The 18,879-nt window shown below is 40.3% G+C and overlaps 1 protein-coding gene across 2 annotated transcripts in view; it reads right to left on the bottom strand.

The window, feature by feature from the left end:
- SEMA6A (semaphorin 6A) overlaps positions 1 to 18,879 on the bottom strand; it is a 126,575-nt gene that overhangs the window by 21,431 nt on the left and 86,265 nt on the right. Inside the window, exons 12-18 of one of the 2 annotated variants that reach the window (XM_046667591.1) lie at positions 17,164 to 17,319; positions 15,544 to 15,720; positions 15,024 to 15,164; positions 14,856 to 14,936; positions 12,558 to 12,616; positions 9,619 to 9,639; positions 3,900 to 4,064 (exon numbers count right to left, since the gene is read on the bottom strand). In XM_046667591.1, the coding sequence (XP_046523547.1) occupies positions 3,900 to 4,064; positions 9,619 to 9,639; positions 12,558 to 12,616; positions 14,856 to 14,936; positions 15,024 to 15,164; positions 15,544 to 15,720; positions 17,164 to 17,319 (800 nt within the window). The remainder of the gene's footprint in view (positions 1 to 3,899; positions 4,065 to 9,618; positions 9,640 to 12,557; positions 12,617 to 14,855; positions 14,937 to 15,023; positions 15,165 to 15,543; positions 15,721 to 17,163; positions 17,320 to 18,879) is intronic. The other variant, XM_046667592.1, reaches the window with a different exon arrangement.

Here is an 18,879-nt window from a genome sequence, read left to right as displayed (position 1 = left end):
AAGCTATGATGTATTTGAGGAATATAATTGACTATAAAGGGGATTATTGAAAAACTGTGATTTATAAAATTCCATTCAGGATGGTTATGAAGTGTGGACAATATATTCATTACCTTTATAGATCTTAGGAATCTTACCGGAATATTATTTCCCAAACTAGAAATTGCTTACACAAATAGCTTGTACATTGATTAAAATATATTCAACATTTACTGTACATTTTAGTTTAAATTATTCATTTGATCTCTAATTTAAATTCTGTCGCTACTTCTTTTCCTTGTCTGTAATGAGCATATCTTCTTGACTAAATGTAATAAAGTGATAATCTCTCACTTTAAGGATTTCCCCAAATGTATAAGCATACCACAATTCTGGCATTTCCAATCAAATGGCAACATCTTTCTATATATTGACTACTTTATCTGTTTTCTGAGAGCTCACAAGCACTCTATAAAATAAAGTCTGAAGAAGGGGATTTTCTTGTGTTCTGATTTATTCTTGTGTCCTTGCAGCAGCGGTCAGCATTTACATTTTATATTGATGCTACCAGTTCTCTTGGCAGATCGGTACATGGCTAATTTCCTCACATATCTTGCAGTCTTCTTGGAAATCGGGTTTTATAGTATTGTTACTTTTGGTCAGAAACAAGAGGCACAAGAGTGGCTATTAATTCTCACGATTGCTTAACCTAAAAAAGAAAGCTCTTATTTCTTTTGCTGTGGGAAGGGGGGTGAGGGGAGACAAGCCAGATCTAAAAATAAACTGGATTTTCTTTCTTATTCATATGTAATTAGAGCCTCTTTGTAACTACTCATTACCACCTCAATAGTTATAGGATGAATAAATAATATATATTTTTAAATGTGGCAAAACCAAGAAAGAAGTAGCCAGGGCTGCATCTAATTTATCAACTTGGTGATTAAAGGGCTGGGTCTACAGGCTCCAGACATCTAGGGACCCAGAGATAAAACAGAGCAGTTGGCTGTGTTTTCACTAATGAATCTGGGGCTCGAAAGATATCACGCGATTTTAAAGAAAAGCAGCAAAGACAAGAGACATTAGACAAGGCCAGTAGGGTAATGAAGGGCAAGGCCAGTTACTGAGAGAGAAAATTGCTTCATTTTCTGTGATAATGCTTCTGCGTGCTTTGCAGGTCTCTTCTCACACTTTGTTAGTGTGACTATATACATACAGCATCAGAATGCTACTCACAGTGTAGAAGGAAAGAGCCTTGGAACATTCCACGGGGGGGCAGAGGGCTTGAGTCTAGTATTTTGAAAGGGGGAGGGTAAGAACAATGGTAGCAGAAGGGGTTAGATTGCAAGGTGAGGGACAGTGCTTTGACAGAATGTGAGGGACGCACAGGATTAAATCAAGACGAAAGACATAGCAAGGAAAAGAAAGAAAAAGGCAAGCAAACATACTCTGGAAATGTGGAACTGTTTGGAGGATGAGGTGGGACAAAGAATGGACCAGCCCAGTCGTGGTCAACATAGCTGCAAAGCACAGCTGTGGGCTCGTTTGCTCACTGGTCTTTTTTCCATCGGCCAAAGTAAAAAGGGCATGGGACACTTGACTCTTCCTCAGCTAACTGGTCAGCGGACACATTTTCTGCTTAGCGGGGAAATGTGCGGTATTTTAGAAACAATTCCAGAGTATATTTAGCTCCTAAACCTGGGGCACACAAATGTCACATTCCCAAGAGACAATCGACCCAGTGAAAAGAGCACCCGCCAGAGGCCCTCAGAAAACCCATGAAACTCTCGCATCCCAGGAGATGCTGCACACACGGATGTGACATCATTAAGGCACCCACGTCAGGGAATGAAAAAAAAGCGAAGGGATCACAGATTGGGTCAATTTAAGGGACATCATAATGAGTCAGAAAAGAAAAGACTTTTCCAACAGAATAACGCCATCACCAAGTCATACCACACAGTGCTTGGCAAAACAGAACAAAAGTTGAAAGTAAATCATGAACATTAAACAGAAAAATAATTCACAGCAAAATGGAAATTAAAATCATAAAAATCATGGTAAAAGGAACATTAAGCTACATCTTTTTTTTTAATTTCTGCATAACAACTCATTTTCATTGCCCCATCAAATACATAATCAATTGTCAAAAATCAAACTTGAATTTGACAGGGCAAGGCAAGGAGTTCATAGCACGAGAACAGTGATCATGTTAAACACCCATGCAGTCACCTCTGCCACCATTGTCTGACAATCTGTAGACTGCTTCCAGCTTTGTCAATATTCATAATAAGACCCAAGAGAATGAACAATGCCGAATTTGAAAGTGATCCGTCAAAGTGTTAATTGGACTCTTTGAAAACCTCCATCCCTTGGGAGAGTTAACGACTGGAGAAAATTCACGCCACCCATCTCTCGAAGTGAAGAGAAAATGACTGTAACCAATGGCTGGATGTTTGGTTGACATATTTAATGCCTTACTGGAAAGGCTGTTTGGTTTTTCAGAAAGTTGCACTGGGCAAACACAAAGTGATTTTACTGAGTTGTCTCTTCTTGAGAACTGGGCCAAGACTAACACATCTGCAGGCTGGAGCCACACATAACAAATAATGGCACACGCTAGGGCTTGTGGCCTGTTGTGACGGTTCCGTTCCATCACCAACTGGCCTGGTGCTTTCTCGGGATGGGGGGATCCCTCTAACTTAAGGAGGCTGCTGAGACAAAACCACTTTTTTTTTATTTTTAAGATTTGGGACAGGGTATATTAATAAATTATAGAACAGTAATAAAATCAGTTAAGCTTTTTGCCCAAGAACAAGTTAAAAGGGCTCCATCGTCACATTTCGGCTTGACACATAGAGCAGCAGAGGGAATGGCACTCTCAGGAGATGAGACACAAAAAAGAGGATGAAAATTTAGCGTGTGAGCCTGCCTCGAAAGTCTTCTCTAAAAGTAAAGATGGAACTATGGATACAGAAGACTCTAGGGGAGGACACGCTAGAGACTGTTGTCCAAGGGTCACTGCGGCTGGTCTGCCATCGAGACTCAAATTCCTGCTTGGATGAAACTCTTGAAAACATATAGAGGTAAACAATTCTGAATGGGGGGAAACAGCTCACAACATAACTGGGCTTTTCAGTCTCTGATTTACAAGACTGTTTTTTGGACAAGTAAAGGCCTCTTTGGTTGCAGCTGCAACTAAAGTAGGATGTGTTACCAGAAGCAGCGAATGGTGAGAAAAGAGAGGACATTTCCTGTCTCTAGTTGAGCAAAGAAAGCAAGGGAGAATTTGGGACAGTTCACAGTAGAATCCCTTTCATTTAGAGCAGCTTCCTTTCCGTTTTAAATGCACAACAATTCTGCTTGATTAAATAACATATTTTTGTTTGAGCTGTTGTCCTCTAAGGGCAATTACAGTACGGCCCAGGACCACGGCTTTATTCAAATTCAGCACCACGCAAGAGTGAGAGATGCTACCAGCCAGAAAAGATTCTTCCCGGCTATTTCTCCATTCACGGATTAAACAGGCCTTGACTTCCATTACATGTGCTTGCCAAAGTCCGCACTGCATGCCATCCCACGATGGTGGGAAAAGAGGATCCAAACATCACAGAATGAGCTAAGAGGAGTGGAAAGGGATCTCGGGAGCCAGCATCTGCTTGGGGCCAAGCCACACCTCTTTGGGGCGGAGGAAGCCGAGAGGATGTGTTATTTGTTTTGTGTGGTTTCTCCCTGGTTGGGGAATGGTTTAGGATCAAGCCTAGTAGAGAGGACTGAGTTGCAGTCTTTTTTGAGAAGCTTTCAGTCACAGTCTGTTGGAGGTTCCTTAAAAGCTGCTATGATTCAGCTGGAAGCAGTTACACAGTCCTCCCCACTTTTCCCTCCCTCTCCCCCCAGAGGAAGAGGCATTTCCAAGGCCTTACCCTTCTTGTCTTGGTGATTATGGGAAGACACTGCCCCCAAAGAGTCTGTGCTGTCAGGTGAATCGAGCAGATCCTTCCAGTCCAGCATTCCTCCCCTAGACTCATACCCCTCTTGAGCCGCCGAATCTGACGTGGTGGTGCTGGGCCAGAGGGAACTGGAGTGCCCTGTTTTCATCACAAATACAGTTAGGGAAAACATCACTGGGGACACCCACATTCCCTGTGCTCAGAGGCCAGGAGGAGGGCCACCCAAGCTGGCTGTAGACTGAAAGGAGATTGCCTTAGAAATAACAAGGCTAGGGGATGGGTTTCAGCAGAAGACCCCTTGAACTTGTAGGTAGAGGATGAAGGGCCAGATCCTATCTTTGCTGCTTGCTGAGTAAGCCTTGGGGAATCACTTAACCTCTCTGGGCCTTGGTTCTCCTTGTGCATAAAATGGGGATGATGTCACTTACCTCCCAGTGTTGAGAGGATAAAGTGACATAATGGTTGAAGTATCTAACAGTGTCTGCCACATAGTAGGTACTCAAGAAATACTAGTATCCTTCTTTGGTATTCCCATATCAACTCTGACAGCAGAATGTGTCCACTCTGGGGACACCGTTTGTGACTGATGGGGCAGGTCTATGGTAGTGGGCGAGCCTCTCCCCCATCACAAATAACTCAGCTGTCCAGAGCCTTTCTCATGGAGCCTTTCTCATGGAGGGTGTGTCTAGTTTTCAGCTGCAAGTCAACTTCACAGGCATTCTTCTTTCTTGGAGTAGTGACTGCTTTCTAAAAGGACCTGCTTCCACCTCCTTTTCCCTGGAATGGAGCCCTCAACTGCTCCATGTTGTTATGGCTGTGCCCTTTGGGTCTCCTTCTGACAAAGTCAGGTTCATGGTTTCATGACTCACACTTGTGAGAGGTTGTTTTTGAGGGCTCGCTCACTGATATGATCCCCATTGCAAAGGGAAAGCTTTATGAGCTGCAGAGTAGCCTACCATGATAATGTCAGAATAAGGATGGCTAGGCTGCAAGTCACAGCAGAAACTCTGGACATTTCCTGTGAATACATTCCACAGCTTTCCTCCCACAAGGTGAAATGCAGATTGTGTCAGGTGTTTTGATCTGAACTATCACAATGATTTAAAGCAGCCCCACTACCTGTTCTCTCTGGTAGAAATAAAATAGAACCTTTCTGTGATTTTCAAGGAGAGGTTTTGGCTTATTAAACCATCTTATAGCAACCTCTTGAACAATTTTTAAAAAGACAGCAGGGCAACTACTGTGAATGTGTAGTTGATGCCTTTGGTAGAAAGTAGGACAGATTCACAAGTGGCCTTGGGTGTGATCACCATGTATGTGATAAATAAAATACTGGCAACCAGAAAGAAAGAGTAGAATGAAGAGTGCACTGCATTCTTCTTTTTTACAATATTATTGAAGTGGGATTCCCAGGAGACTTTAATGCTGCAAATTACAAAGTATATATAAAAAAGATAGCAAGGAAAAGCAAGCCAGTCAAGTGGCTCATCTAAGCTATAACGATCTTTATGGAAGCACCACATTTAAATGCTACCGCAAAGCTTTGGTACCATGTAAGAGGCCCCTTTCCGTGTGGAGCTTTTTTGGCTCCCACATAGCTTCAAACACCGGCTTTGTTGCAAATAGTCTGGTTCATGTTCAATTGCTAAAAACACGTTCATTTAAAACTCAAGAATGCTTGCTTCTAGACTTTGTGTTTTTACATTTCGGGTTTCACATCTCATTTCATAATACTGATAAGAGAACTGGTAGGAAAATTAACCTGGAATTGGAAATACAGAATTTCTTTTACTTCCTTTTTTGTTATATTGACGGTTAAAATAGAGCCTCTATTTTCTACTCTTGAATTCAACATTGCTCTAATAAAATATATGGTCAACCTAAGAGAGAATTCAGCACCCAGCATAAGCAAACAATTAGAAACAGCTTTGTAGGGAGTCAGAAAGGGGGGAAGGGAAAAAAAGAACCTCTCTTCTAAGTAGTAAGAATTTCTTTTACCTCAATTGATATACATTTTGAGCACTTTCAATTTAACTGTGTTCAAGGGGCAATTTTATGGTAATGCCATAAGTATGGTTTAGGGAGAACATTTCTTAATACAGTAATCTAGGGGAAATATATGCCTAAGGGACACATTCTCTGTAGAAAGATTTCCTGGCCCATATGCTGCAAAGACATGGAAAACTCATTGGTAATGGAAAGCTATGGCTATGAGAGGAAATTAATGTGGACCAGATGGTAGTTAGGTAGGAAAATGTTTTACACAAATGTGAGAAATCAGCTCCTTCCTATTGCTGAAGTGTTAGTCTAATACCCACCACATCTCCATTTTCTATATGTAAATCTAGAGAAACTATGCATCTGATGTACTCCAAAGAAAAAAAACAGAGCAGCATGAGCTTTGCAATCTTTTAAACTTATGTTTGAGGAGAGGCAATACGTGTCACTCGTGAAGCAGTTGGAGAAAGCAATACTTGACTCTCAAAAGTTTTAGGACCACCATGCCAGAGCACCGGCAAGCAGCAGACCATAGTTTGAAATCAAAGAGGTGTATTATTATTACTTCTCCAAGCCTAAAAATGTTAAAAGGAAATCACTTATATTCCTTCTTAGAATCTGATTCTACAGGCTACATTATTTTTGTGCATTCCCTAAGAGACTTTGTAACCATAATAAGACTACAAAAATAGGCAATCAGTCGTGAATATGGTATTTAATGTCAATAGATTTGGAATCTGTAATTTTGTCTTGTTAATCCAATAAGAAAGGTCCTATTTTAGTCAATAGAGTTTATGATGTGTTATTCTTACAATATACAAAGAAATAGATAGATTTTAAAAGTTAACTTTTATATGCATTGTATCGTTTCTCTATATCTACAAGTCTTTGTGATTCCAGAGGTTAGAGACCCTTCAAACTACTCTAACCTAGTAACAATGATTGTAGCCAATTAGACACAAAAAAGAGACACTAAATCAATACAAGAGAGGAAGAGAGAAGGGAAATAATCAGGGTCCAATTCACTAAAAAGAGGTTCTTCCACATGCAAATGGTGTTGCATAGAGATTTTGCCAAGCAGAGAGTTTGCAAGGTTTATTGAAATGATCTCTTTATCTGAGTTAGACAGTTTTGGTTTTGTAGTTTACTCTATGAGCCTACCCTCAGTCACTAAACTTTTTACGGGGACATAGCTAGAAACAGTGGGTGCATTCCAGACTTTGAGGTTGGCTTCCTAGTCTACATCCATGCTCATAAAAATGTGGTCCTTCTTTTTTTTTTGGGTGGGGAAGATTGGCCCGGAGCTAACATCTGTTGCCAATCTTCCTCTTTTTGCTTGAGGAGATTTGCCCTGAACTAATATATCTGTGCCAGTCTTCCTCTGTTTTGTATGTGGGATGCCACCACAGCATGGCTTGATGAGCAGTGTGTAGGTTGGCACCCGGGATCTGAACCTGTGAACCCCAGACTGCTGAAGCAGAGCATGTGAATTTAACCACTGTGCCACTGGGCCAGCCCCAAACTTTGGTCCTTCCTTTGATGGTATAAATACAGCACCCAGTCCAGTGGCAAATAGTAGGCACTCAACAAATATTTGCTGATGGATGAATTAAATCTATTCCATGTTTATTAACTCCAAAATAAGCATCTCTTACAATAGTTTGTGAGGAGAAAGTCTCCTGTGTTTTTGTAAGTACTGTCTGGACTAGCCCTCATTTTGATGGTCAGTTAATCATCTTACCACTTCACACTGGATAGATTTAGCCTGAAATGGACAGGATCATTAGTTGAAAGGAAAATTCCAACTCTTCTTTAGTTTCATCACAGAAGCCACTGATTAAGAGCTGAGGGCGAGTGGTCATTGTCCTTTAAAGTGTTAATATGGAGGAATTAATAAGTTTCTTCCCTTTTGTAAAGGAAATAAGAGACATCCATAGATTGGAGAGTGATTTTTGTTCATAAAGAGCATCTCACGGTTTAATTATTCTATCTATATGAGAAATTACCTGGGAGTTAAAATTGATCTTAGTATGACTGATGAATGCTGGGGAGGTTGCTAGTTCAATTAGATTCAAGACCTGAATTTTTCAATATCTGCTAATGATTATTCAATTATAGGAAATCATTGCAAAGTATGATATTGGAGAAGAGCAGATGCTATGTGGATTCTCTTTCTGAAGGGCAAGCTAAGCGAGATATTTGCCTCCTGAGAAATTTCTCTTCCAGTTGTTGATGTTCAATATTCTGGCTTGAATCATAGAGGAGAGAATGTTAAAGATGGGCAAATTCTGCGGGCTCATCTACTCCACAATGCCTCACTTCACAAGGGGGACAATCAGGAGAAAGCAGGCACCATTTTCCACATCTGCACAGCTCTATTTTATAAGATAGTCTTTAGGACTTTCAAAGAAAGGCTTTTTATTTATGCTAATTAGACACAGGGACTAAGAGTTTACATAGAGCTATTAAACACATTTGTGGCCATCTTCAAATACTTCCTTGAATCCTAAATCTACTTGCTTTCTTTTCTTTCTTGTTTTTTTCCTCCTCTTTATTTTTTCCCCTTCCTTTATGACCTACCTCTACATTTAAAGACTGTACTAGAACTGTTACTGTTATATATCTTAAAAACAAAAACTATAAAATGTCTGCATATCAATGAAACTCACAGTCCCCATTATAATGCAGAAGCTTCTATGAATAGAATAGAAGCTTCTATGAAACATATGTTTTTCATACTAGATTTAAAAAACACATGAATAGTTTACCCTAATAAACATTTGGGGGAACTTTGAGAAATGGAAATGGAACATTTCAACTTATAAAGAGCTCAGAATACTCTGTTTGTGGACCTAATGGCTTTGTTTAATATAGTGTTTGTATTTCAGAGCAGGAACAATGGGATAAATCCTGTTTGCCCGTCATTTCCACTGCGTCACCCTTCCTTGTATATGTTCTGAAGAAATCTCACTGAAAATATGTCTAACTACTCATACTCTTTGTGAGCTTAAATTTCAATGGCTAATTTCACGTTACAATGGAAAGTTCTGGCTAGTAAGAACTTGGGATCTGCACCCTGTACAGATTTCCTCCTGCAGAGGGGATTGTCCTGAAAGTCAGCATTCTGGGAAATGGTACTCTGTCAGTAAAGGAGCTATGACCTATTAGTTATAAGCACTATCCTTTTATCTTGGATATACTTATGGCCAAAAGCCATTTCTTCTCCCTCAAGAACTCATTAAATATATTCACCAAATTCCCTAAGGTTGGCATATTTCATGTTATGTGGATTAAAAATGTAGGACTCAGTCTCACATGTCAACTGTTTCATACAGGCAGAGTGATTTTTGAGGCATCATGAAATCTATAAATAATTTTAGTGAATTGGGGCCCTGAAGTAACAAAGAATCTGGTCCATGATGTTTAGGGATGAAAACTATAAACTACCACGAGATGAGTGGTTGAAGAATTAAAAAAAAAAAAAAAAAGAAATCCATGAACTGACCATATACTGTGTTGTAAGACATTTCATGATCTGGTAGAGGAGTTGAAATGTCTATAAAAAAAATAATGAGGATAAAAAAATTAATTAAAAAAGAAACCTAAGGTTTGGAAATACTCAAGAGGATTAGTGAAACAGGATTTCCCAAGTAGCTTTTCATTGACATTAAATTATGAGCAATGTCTTCCTTACCATTCAGTGCCACGAAGGAATCTGAAAGACAAAAGGGAGAAGAAGCTTACTTAATGTTTAACAGTCTGCTCAGTGTGACTTACATGATAAGTGGAAACAAGCCAATACGGTACTATGCTAACATATGATCCCCAATGCTAAGTAAGTACTTCTTAATTCCTACTTGTAATATGAGATGCTATATATTCAGTCTGATTTCACACCCCTGTTTCTCTTCCCAAAGTGAGTTTCCTCAAAGTCACTGCCTTTGTTGCCAAGAGGCAGAGAACAAGCAAGAGTTAGTAGAAGGAGTGGTAACTGTGATTTTACGTTATTCTGAGAATTTAAGCCCTACTCTATACAGAGGGATGTGTATATGGATAAAATAATGACATCTGGACCACTTTTTCCTTTACCTCCTCTCTCATTTCATCCTCACGACCATGCTGTGAGGAACTGTCCAGTACACAATGTTCTGAACTCAGCAGAGGTTTTAGTTAGGAAATTAAAAACAAAAATAATCACACACACACATAGGCAACATACATATGTGTGTGTGTGCTGTGGGTCTGGGTCACATCAATGATTCCTCAGCCTGCTACTCAGCTTCTGACACTGGCTCTTTATGATTTCCTCATTTCCCCTTAAAATCCTGTTAAAGAGTCATTGTGCACCAATTTTCTAAATCCTCTGAGTGCCTATATATGAATAGGTAAGTCTAATAGAAGTGTTCATGCTCCAGCAGGGGCACAGGCAGCAGAGAAGACACTTGGAAAGGCAGCAGAGGGGCAGCCTTACCTCCTGCCCTGAGCGGGCACCCTACGTGCCTCAGCAGGAGTGGGGTTCAAGGTTAGGGAGCACATGAAAACACAGAGGCTTGACTGCTGAGATGAAGGAGTCAGTTACTGGCTTCGGACCTGAGGTTCTCTCCTGTGCTAGAGACAGAGGCTTCCTCAGGTTCCTCCGCCCGAGGACACAGGTGTGGTGTGAGCCTACTGGTGCAATGACGCTTTATACAGGCAGTAACAAACATTTTCACATTTTGCATATATTTACCTATTCAATTCACTTCATTTTTTCTACAGATGCCCATACCACTAGATCATAAAAATATGAAGAAAGTTATTTACTAAACTCAGCTAATTAAGTTCACTCACATAGACACACAAACCAACACCTATTTCCCTGAAAACGGAACCGTAAGGCACTACAATATGATTAAGATCCACCAATCAGGGGCCGGCCCGGTGCCTCAGCAGTTAAGTTCGCATGTTCCGCTTCAGCGGCCCGGGGTTCGCAGGTTCGGATCCCAGGTGGGGACATGGCACCTCTTGGCACACCATGCTGTAGTAGGCATCCCACATATAAAGTAGAGGAAGATGGGCAGGGATGTTAGCTCAGGGCCAGTCTTCCTCAGCAAAAAGAGGAGGATTGGCGGCAGATGTTAGCTCAGGTCTAATCTTCCCTCCAAAAAAAAGATGCACCGACCAAACATCAGATTGTCCCATAGCACACAAGTAGCACAGATCTTTTGGTGATGACACTGTCTCCTATACTAATTTCTTAACTCACAAATTTTGTGTGTGAAGACATAATCAATAAGAATATATAATATATAACATATATATATTATATAACAATATATAATATTTTCAAACAAAAAAATATGTGGCAAAGAATTTGGAGATGAGGCTGCCTGTCGCCCTCTTTATATGATTATATCTGATCTCTAAAAAAGATAAGGTAGAAAGTTGAATGGCACCTTCAAGCCTGAAATTTCAGTATTCATGGCTCAAAGATTTAGAGTTATATCTATGATTTTCATTATAGAATCAAATATCAGGAGTGATATAGTTTCATTCCCTTAGGAGAGATTTTTTGGTGCCATTTTGAATGCAAGCTTCTTGAAATTCATCACATATAACATTTAAAACACTGCAAAGTAAATATTTTCCAAGAGTATGGCATTATTCTCTAAATTAGCATTAATAAAGCATTTTCAGGAGAATATTGCTATTACTCAGATCACAGGACAACTAGAAAGAATTTGGGTCAGAATCCTTTATATAAAGTTCTGACTAAAATGTTACCATTTAATAACTTTTGAAATCAACTCTGAGATTAGCCTAGTAAGTTAATTTCTATAAAAAAGTTATTTTGGGTCACCTGTACTTAGTGGGTTCTTTCTAAAATGTTTTTTCTACTGCAAATGGTAATAGACATAAATCTAATTTAAAAAATAATTACTTTTGTCAACTGATATGTTCAAGGAGAATAAAACAGTCCCATTCAATTAAAAAGCTAGAATTTTTACAGTGATCAATCTTTCTATTATTTGGCTAAAAATTACAGTAAACAGTAGTTAATAATAAAAATAACAAAAACTGTGGCTCATTTGTTTGTCTGTTTTGCTGAAGAAGATTTGCTCTGAACTAACATCTGTTGCCAATCTCCCTCTTTTTTTACTTGGGAAAGATTAGCCCTGAGCTAACATCTGTGTCAACCAATCTTCCTCCACTTTATATGTGGGTTGCAGCCACAGCATGGCTGACAAGTGGTGTAGGTCTGCACCCAGGATCCAAACCCATGAACCCAGGCTGCTGAAGCGGAGCGTGCCGAACTTAACCACTGTGCCATAGGGCCGGCCCACAAAACCGTGGTTTTTTAATGGAAACACTGATATAACTTACTGCTCTGCTATAATTAATATCCTCTAGAGTCAATCTATTCCCCACAGCATTCTAATAATGAAACAGGGGCCAGCATTTATAGCAACAACAGTGACAACACTGGCTTTAAAACATACTATTTTCTTTATTTGATATTTAGAAGATGATGTCTGTTATTTATGCATGTTTTAGCACCAGCTGCACACAATTCCACATGTGGGCTAATGTTTCTAGGCCATTTGATAAAAGCATCTTTGCCCAAAGATAAACATGGATAAAAGCTTTACTTACTGTGACAGTCCCCCAGGCCATCTGTATTGCCACGCTCTATGTCCTGTTCAAAAGTCAGTCTTTAAAAAAAGGAGGGGAGAGAAGAAAGACAGAAACAAATTCAATTATATGAGTCAGTATTCCAGAATGAGTCTTAAATTTCACTAAAGAAACTAGCACAGTTTGAGAAACTGATCACAAGATGCGAAAAAAGGAGATGATAGCTTGAAAATTTCTCTCTGAAGTTTACAGAAATGAGTCTTAAACATGAATTTCCAAAGAAAAGCCATGGTTTAAGCAGTTAATTCAAATATTAGTTTGTGGATTATTTATATCCTTCTTTTTCTCTAATTCCCTGAGAATTTCTTAAACATTTAAAAAGTTTAAATGTTAACATACATTTCTTATATAAGTGATTTAGAAGTCTATGAATTAAAAAAAATAGGTCTTTTCCTCTCTACTTTCTCTTTCATATCAACTCTTACCTTCCTAGATCTTTATCTGTTTCTTTGCTTAGAAATAACTTGTATAACAGGGTGTTCAAAGGTACAAATGGCTGGCGGATATGCACGGCCTGTGAAGGTGACAGGACATGGTGGTGCATTTTGCTGAGACCACTCAGGTATTTCGTTTGCTCCCAGCCCTACACCCCATCCTCAGGACTATTACCCTCACACTCCTCTACATGCTCACTTTTATTTCAAATCCACTTGGTCACCATTGGGCTGTACAGGCTTTATAACAATAAGACCAATCTTAATAATATCTATTTTTATTTTTAAAATAAGCACACTGGAATCATCCAAAGGAATACTAGCCTTTTTGGGGGAAACTGTGCTTTGTCCCACAACATAATTGAAACTCCCATTTTTGCAGCTGCCTTCAGAACTTATTTATGAGCCATATAGGGACACTATTTTGAAAGTGACACCTTGATCTAATAATCCACCATATTTGCTTTCCAATGCTTTTTGCTGTGGTAAAAATCAAATTCAACTTCAAAAGATAAAGATTTCTAGTGGTAATGAAAATCACTTCCCAAGGAGAGTTCCACATGTCTTCAGCAATGAAGTATGTAAGGAGATCTTTAAGGGAACAGTTTTGAGATTCTCATATCAAATTAAAAAATTATTTTTAAAAATCAGTCTCATTACCTTTGGTCTCAACTTGAATATAGAAAGGTCGTTTCTTAGTTTCCCTCACTTTGCTTTGTGATCCTTTCTCTTTCACTCAAGGGTTCCCATGAAAAGATGTAAAGCTCTAACACTGTCTTATGTCAATATTGCTACTTGCAAATTGCAAAGTGATCTAATGATATTTAGTGAGTCAATGCTTTGCATTAGTCAAACTTCCAGGTCAGACTTTACAGTTATCATTACTTTACTTATAGGAATACCTTCCCTCAAACTATGCAGGTGGTGGTCATCAATATACCCTTCTGTCTGTTTGTCTAGCTATTCTAAAATGGGGGAGGAGGCTCAGAGTGATGTGAGGATGATTCTGTTCCCCCTTTGGATCTGGGGAATTTGAAGGAATGCCTAAGAAAGAACTGTGCTGCCATACGGTACCTTCCTCGAGTTGCCATAACCTGTCTAGGGCATGCACTGACTATTTTTCCAAATGTTATTTTGGATTTCACATCTACTCAAGTAAAAACAAAAGAAACCTTTTAACTAATGCCATCTAAGCATTTAAAGCCAGGCTAACAATTTTAAGCACCAAAATCACAGGCAAAGTAGGCTGGCCTGATCTAGCTGATCTTCTGGAGAACTGCCAAGAATTGATTGACTACCTAATGAGTAATAGGGTCAACTGTTCTTTAGTGCAGGAGGAAGGTTTATTAGATGTAGACACCATGCTTGCAGTACAAATTCATCGCTTAACAAATGCTCTGATTTCTTCTCAGCCCTGTTTGGTCAATTAGAGGAGCCAGTTTTGCTACAGCTGGACAAACCACATCACTAATCTAATTGGTACCCTGTTGCTCCTTTTCTCTGCTGTTCTCGCACCACAGTGATCAAGTCTCACACCTTCTTGTCCCTCTCTCCAGGGAATACTTAGAAGCCCACTGTGTTTCTTTTCTCTGTGTTTTTAGTCAGTCTGAGGATGGATGATTAATAAATTGGAAATCTGCCACATGTGATGCTGGAGTGCTCTGTGAGATGAGGAATGGAAGGAGAATGCCTCGCAGTCCCACTGCTGAGGTTTGTGCACAGAAGACCATGTGGTGGTGGTGTGTGCGAGCACGATTAGTCATACATCTAAAATGCATAGCCTCAAAAGGCCACTTTACCCTCTCCCACACCTCAGGCTCCTTACCTGCTGCCGGGTGACAGGTGGGCACAGGAACCTCCTTCCTTTACCCACCCGCAATATGGGTCTCTGGAGGCGATACAGGTTCTGCAGGAAGAGGATGACCATGAGCTACCTAGGATTCCTTTCTAAGCACTGTGGACTTTCTAATGGTCAATGAGGCAACATACATACTTTTTACACTTCCCATGTCGTTCACACCGGCCAAGGGGAACTTTGATCACACAGGTGGAGAATGCAACATACAGAGAACTGCTTGCTTTGTCCAGTTGCATGCCCATAATCCTCTTGTCTTCTACTCCATCATAGCTACACCTAATTTTATAAGGCAAGATAATATCATTAATAGGCTCTCTTGGGTCAGTTTTCTTTTTCCTGCCACCACCCTCACACCCACCTGCCAGCCCACAACGTCATCTTTTAATCGATCTAATGAAGATGAAATAGATCCTATGCCTGCACGTACACACACACATATACACATAAACATACATATATACATGTGTATCTATATAAACACATGCTTTATTGGCAAGGAGAAAATAATGCTTTTTATGTATTAAAAGATTTTTACAAATAATATTAAAAGTCATCTAAAAATGCATAAAACCTAAGTCTGGCATGACTTTCTCTGAAAGAAAGGGATCACCGTAACATAAATAATTACAAAGAAAGAATCAAACATTCTACGCACTTTTCAGGGTTGTAAACGCTCATCTCCTCCAGGAAAAGGCTGTCATTTAGGAAACCACTGTTTCCTATCCTGGCCAAAAACTTCAAGATGATTCCCTTCTCTGATCCCAGGAAAACCACAGTGTGATTCTGATAGGGCCCAGCAGCGGTGTCCACGGCAATTTTGGTCAGGCGGTATCTAAAATGACAGGATCACATTTTGTATCTCTTTGTTGGTCTATCATTAAACTGTCCCCTTTTCCACTTCAAACAATTGTGACATAGCTTTCTAGTAATAACCTCAAGAAAAATATATGCACATGAATAATGCTCTCAAGCTGTTCTTGTCCTTTATTTCCATATGCAGAGCATTAGTATGGCTCCAAGGGGAGGAAGGAGGTATGTGTGTGTACAGGCCAAGTTCCATAATAAATAGACAGTCATAACCATCTGAAACCACTCAGCAATTGTCCCTTCCATGAGCAACAAGGAAAAGCTGATGTCTCCTATGAAGAGGGGAAGAAATAATGAGTGAACTCATTTAACATTTCATTTAACACTGAAAAGAAAAGCAATGGCTACCATTTTTCCATACCCTTCCTCTGAGGTTCAAAACCTTGTCAACAACATGTCAGATTGGAAGGCTTTCCGATTGCATGGATAGGGGCTAAGAGTTCTGAAGGATGGGGAAATGGAGTGCTGATGTCACTATTAATAAACATAAGAATGTGCATGACAAACAGGATCCATTTAAAGCCAAAGGTGAAGGGCATCACTCCTGTCACAAGCCTACGAGAAGTCCTATTGGGCATCCTCTTTCTCTGAAATCTCTCAGTCATTCAATACTCCTTAGATATCTATTTTTCCTAAGCACAATGGCAGGAACCAGAAAACATGGGCCCTTCTGCAAATTTTATATCGTGGTTTCCATCTTATGGGCAACAGCCATTATAGTACTTTCATATCTTTCAATAAAGTCACTGTTTAAAAAGGGTGGTAAAGTTAATTAACATTTTGTTTGATGACTCCCACAACTGGATAGCACTTGGGAAAGCCTGTGGAATTGTTTGGAAATAAGCTCCAAAATAAACACAAGGAGGACTATTTAATGCTGTCATAGATTTCTAATCAGCTATCCCTTCTCTGTTGGCCACCACTTCAGATGCTAACAAATGCTCAAGTATGAATCCTTCGTGCTGGTATACTTGTGCAAATGCTCCATTTGTCCATGCTCCGTTTGACAGCTAACAACCCAGGGACAGGGCTCACATGGAATCTGCAGCATGTTTGCGACCATATCCAACCAAACAGGTATCCATATCCATTGATTGATTCTCCTTCGCTGTTTCTTTCTTTTGCACAGATTGAATTAATGGGCTAACCTGGAAGGAGATATCTCTGTTTCCTCTAATTGCTGGCATGTATCCAATTAGCCTTAAAATATCAGAACTCTTCTTACTGGGAATGTAGTCATGGAGGTTTGGTGGCATCCACCCAACCGGCCGGCATTTCATAACTGAATCGATGCCCAGGATAACAGAAGATGTTTGTGGCATTTCAAAGCATGATCCACCGAGAGGTTCTATGAGCACAAGATGGAGTAGGGGAAATCCATTTAGAACATAGTTTGCTTGACACCCACCTGACCATTGTCCTCAGGAACCATGGCCTGTTGATTATGGAAGGCACAGCCTCATCCATGAGCGGGTGCGTTTTGATGAAGTTCAGGGTATCATCAGGAAACTCATTGGAGGTTGCATATTTTTCTAAAGAGGATGAGCCAGCACAGCAACCTGGCCTAAAAAGAAACAAAGGGAGGGAGCTGGTTTCATGCCTTATGGCAAATTCTTTGAATGAACTGCTTCTCTAAGCATCTGGCACGAGGGAGAATGTACTGTAGGCTGGGAAGAGGAAGCTGAACAATGCACAATGCCACCAAATAAAATCCGCTTAGATTTCCTCGGGCTGCCTCCTCATTCCACCCCGAGGAGGAGCCTCAGCCAGGGCAGTTCAGCCTTGGCTAGGGGCAGCTTGGCTCCCCTGAGAAGCACAAACACACCCCATAAACGGTGACTGAGCTTGAAACAAATGAGGGAATGTGTGGTTTGTACATGTCCCAGGGACTGCTCTACCTGTACTAAAACTGTGCTAGAAGTTCTTGAGGCATTTGCTCTACAAAAGGAGAGAATTAAGCTGACTTTTTCACAACATAGAAAACAAAGGCATTCAAAAAGCCGCCAGCCAGCATACGTGCCAGCAAGACTCGATATAACCATCTTTCATTACCGGAGGGTCAGAGAACATTCAGGTTTTGTTTTTATTGTTGTTTTTGTTTTTGTTTGATTTGGGCAGCTATGAAAAGCCAATTACACTGAAGATTCTCTCCTGGAAGACCATTTCTTGACTACTGAACAATGACAATGAAAATTCATTTCTACAGGAAATTTTATGAGTTCAGGAGTCAAGGGACATCTCAGCAAAGTCAGATCGGGCAAAGACTGATGCCAATCCTGTCCAGACACCTGGTTTGCCTGCTGGTCCACGAGAGGAAATTGGACCCTGACAATGCTGCCGTGATCTAGCCCCAAGCACACGCTGTTCCATGGCACTAAGCCAGCCGGCCCCCTGAAAGCATCCTGATGTCTGTAAGAGTGATGAGGCAGGCAGCTGGAAGGCTGAGGATAAACATGCTACCACCAGGAGAAAATCACTTAAAGTATGTGGCCTGCTGATGGCTGACACCATCTTTACACATGAAGGGGAGCATATTACATAAGTACTCCCCGAAACCTCATTCCTCAGGCTTAAGTCCTCTTCCTGCTTACCTAGAAGGTAGCTGACAATCCCAGGCAACATCTTGGAGAATCTATCTGAGGTTGTCAGGGTGTGCTCTTTGCACTTAGTCTGCTCTCCATAAGTAACAGAGTATGCATGTGCCAGATAATTCAGGTGATGAAGACCACTGGGCTTTCTCCCCTGGGTATAGTGGTTCACATTATCTAAGTTAGTTCAATTAAATGAATTGGGCTAGGAATTTTGTTGGGAGAACTGGATGCTGGAGGAGAGTTGGAAACCAAAAAATTAAGAAGACATCGGGCTTCCATCCAGAGGGCACAAATTCAGTCTAGAAAGCTGGGCAGATAGGGAGGTTTCTATCTAACTTAGATTGCAAATGCTGTAATGGAGGTATGCAGGGTTTGCCACATGAAGAGTGCAGACACAGGGTTAGGGGAGTTTCATCCCGTCCCAGTTAGAAAGAATGAATTAACTGGTTTAGTGTGAGGATTTGAAGGAAATTACATAGGACCAAGAGATCTCTGGATTGTCTCTGGAAGATAGGTTCCCCATGAAAGCCATC

Source organism: Equus quagga, chromosome 7 (assembly GCF_021613505.1).
Source record: "Equus quagga isolate Etosha38 chromosome 7, UCLA_HA_Equagga_1.0, whole genome shotgun sequence".
Taxonomy (NCBI): domain Eukaryota; kingdom Metazoa; phylum Chordata; class Mammalia; order Perissodactyla; family Equidae; genus Equus; species Equus quagga.
Note: the sequence above shows the minus strand (reverse complement) of the source record. Positions and strands in the feature narration are given on the sequence as shown.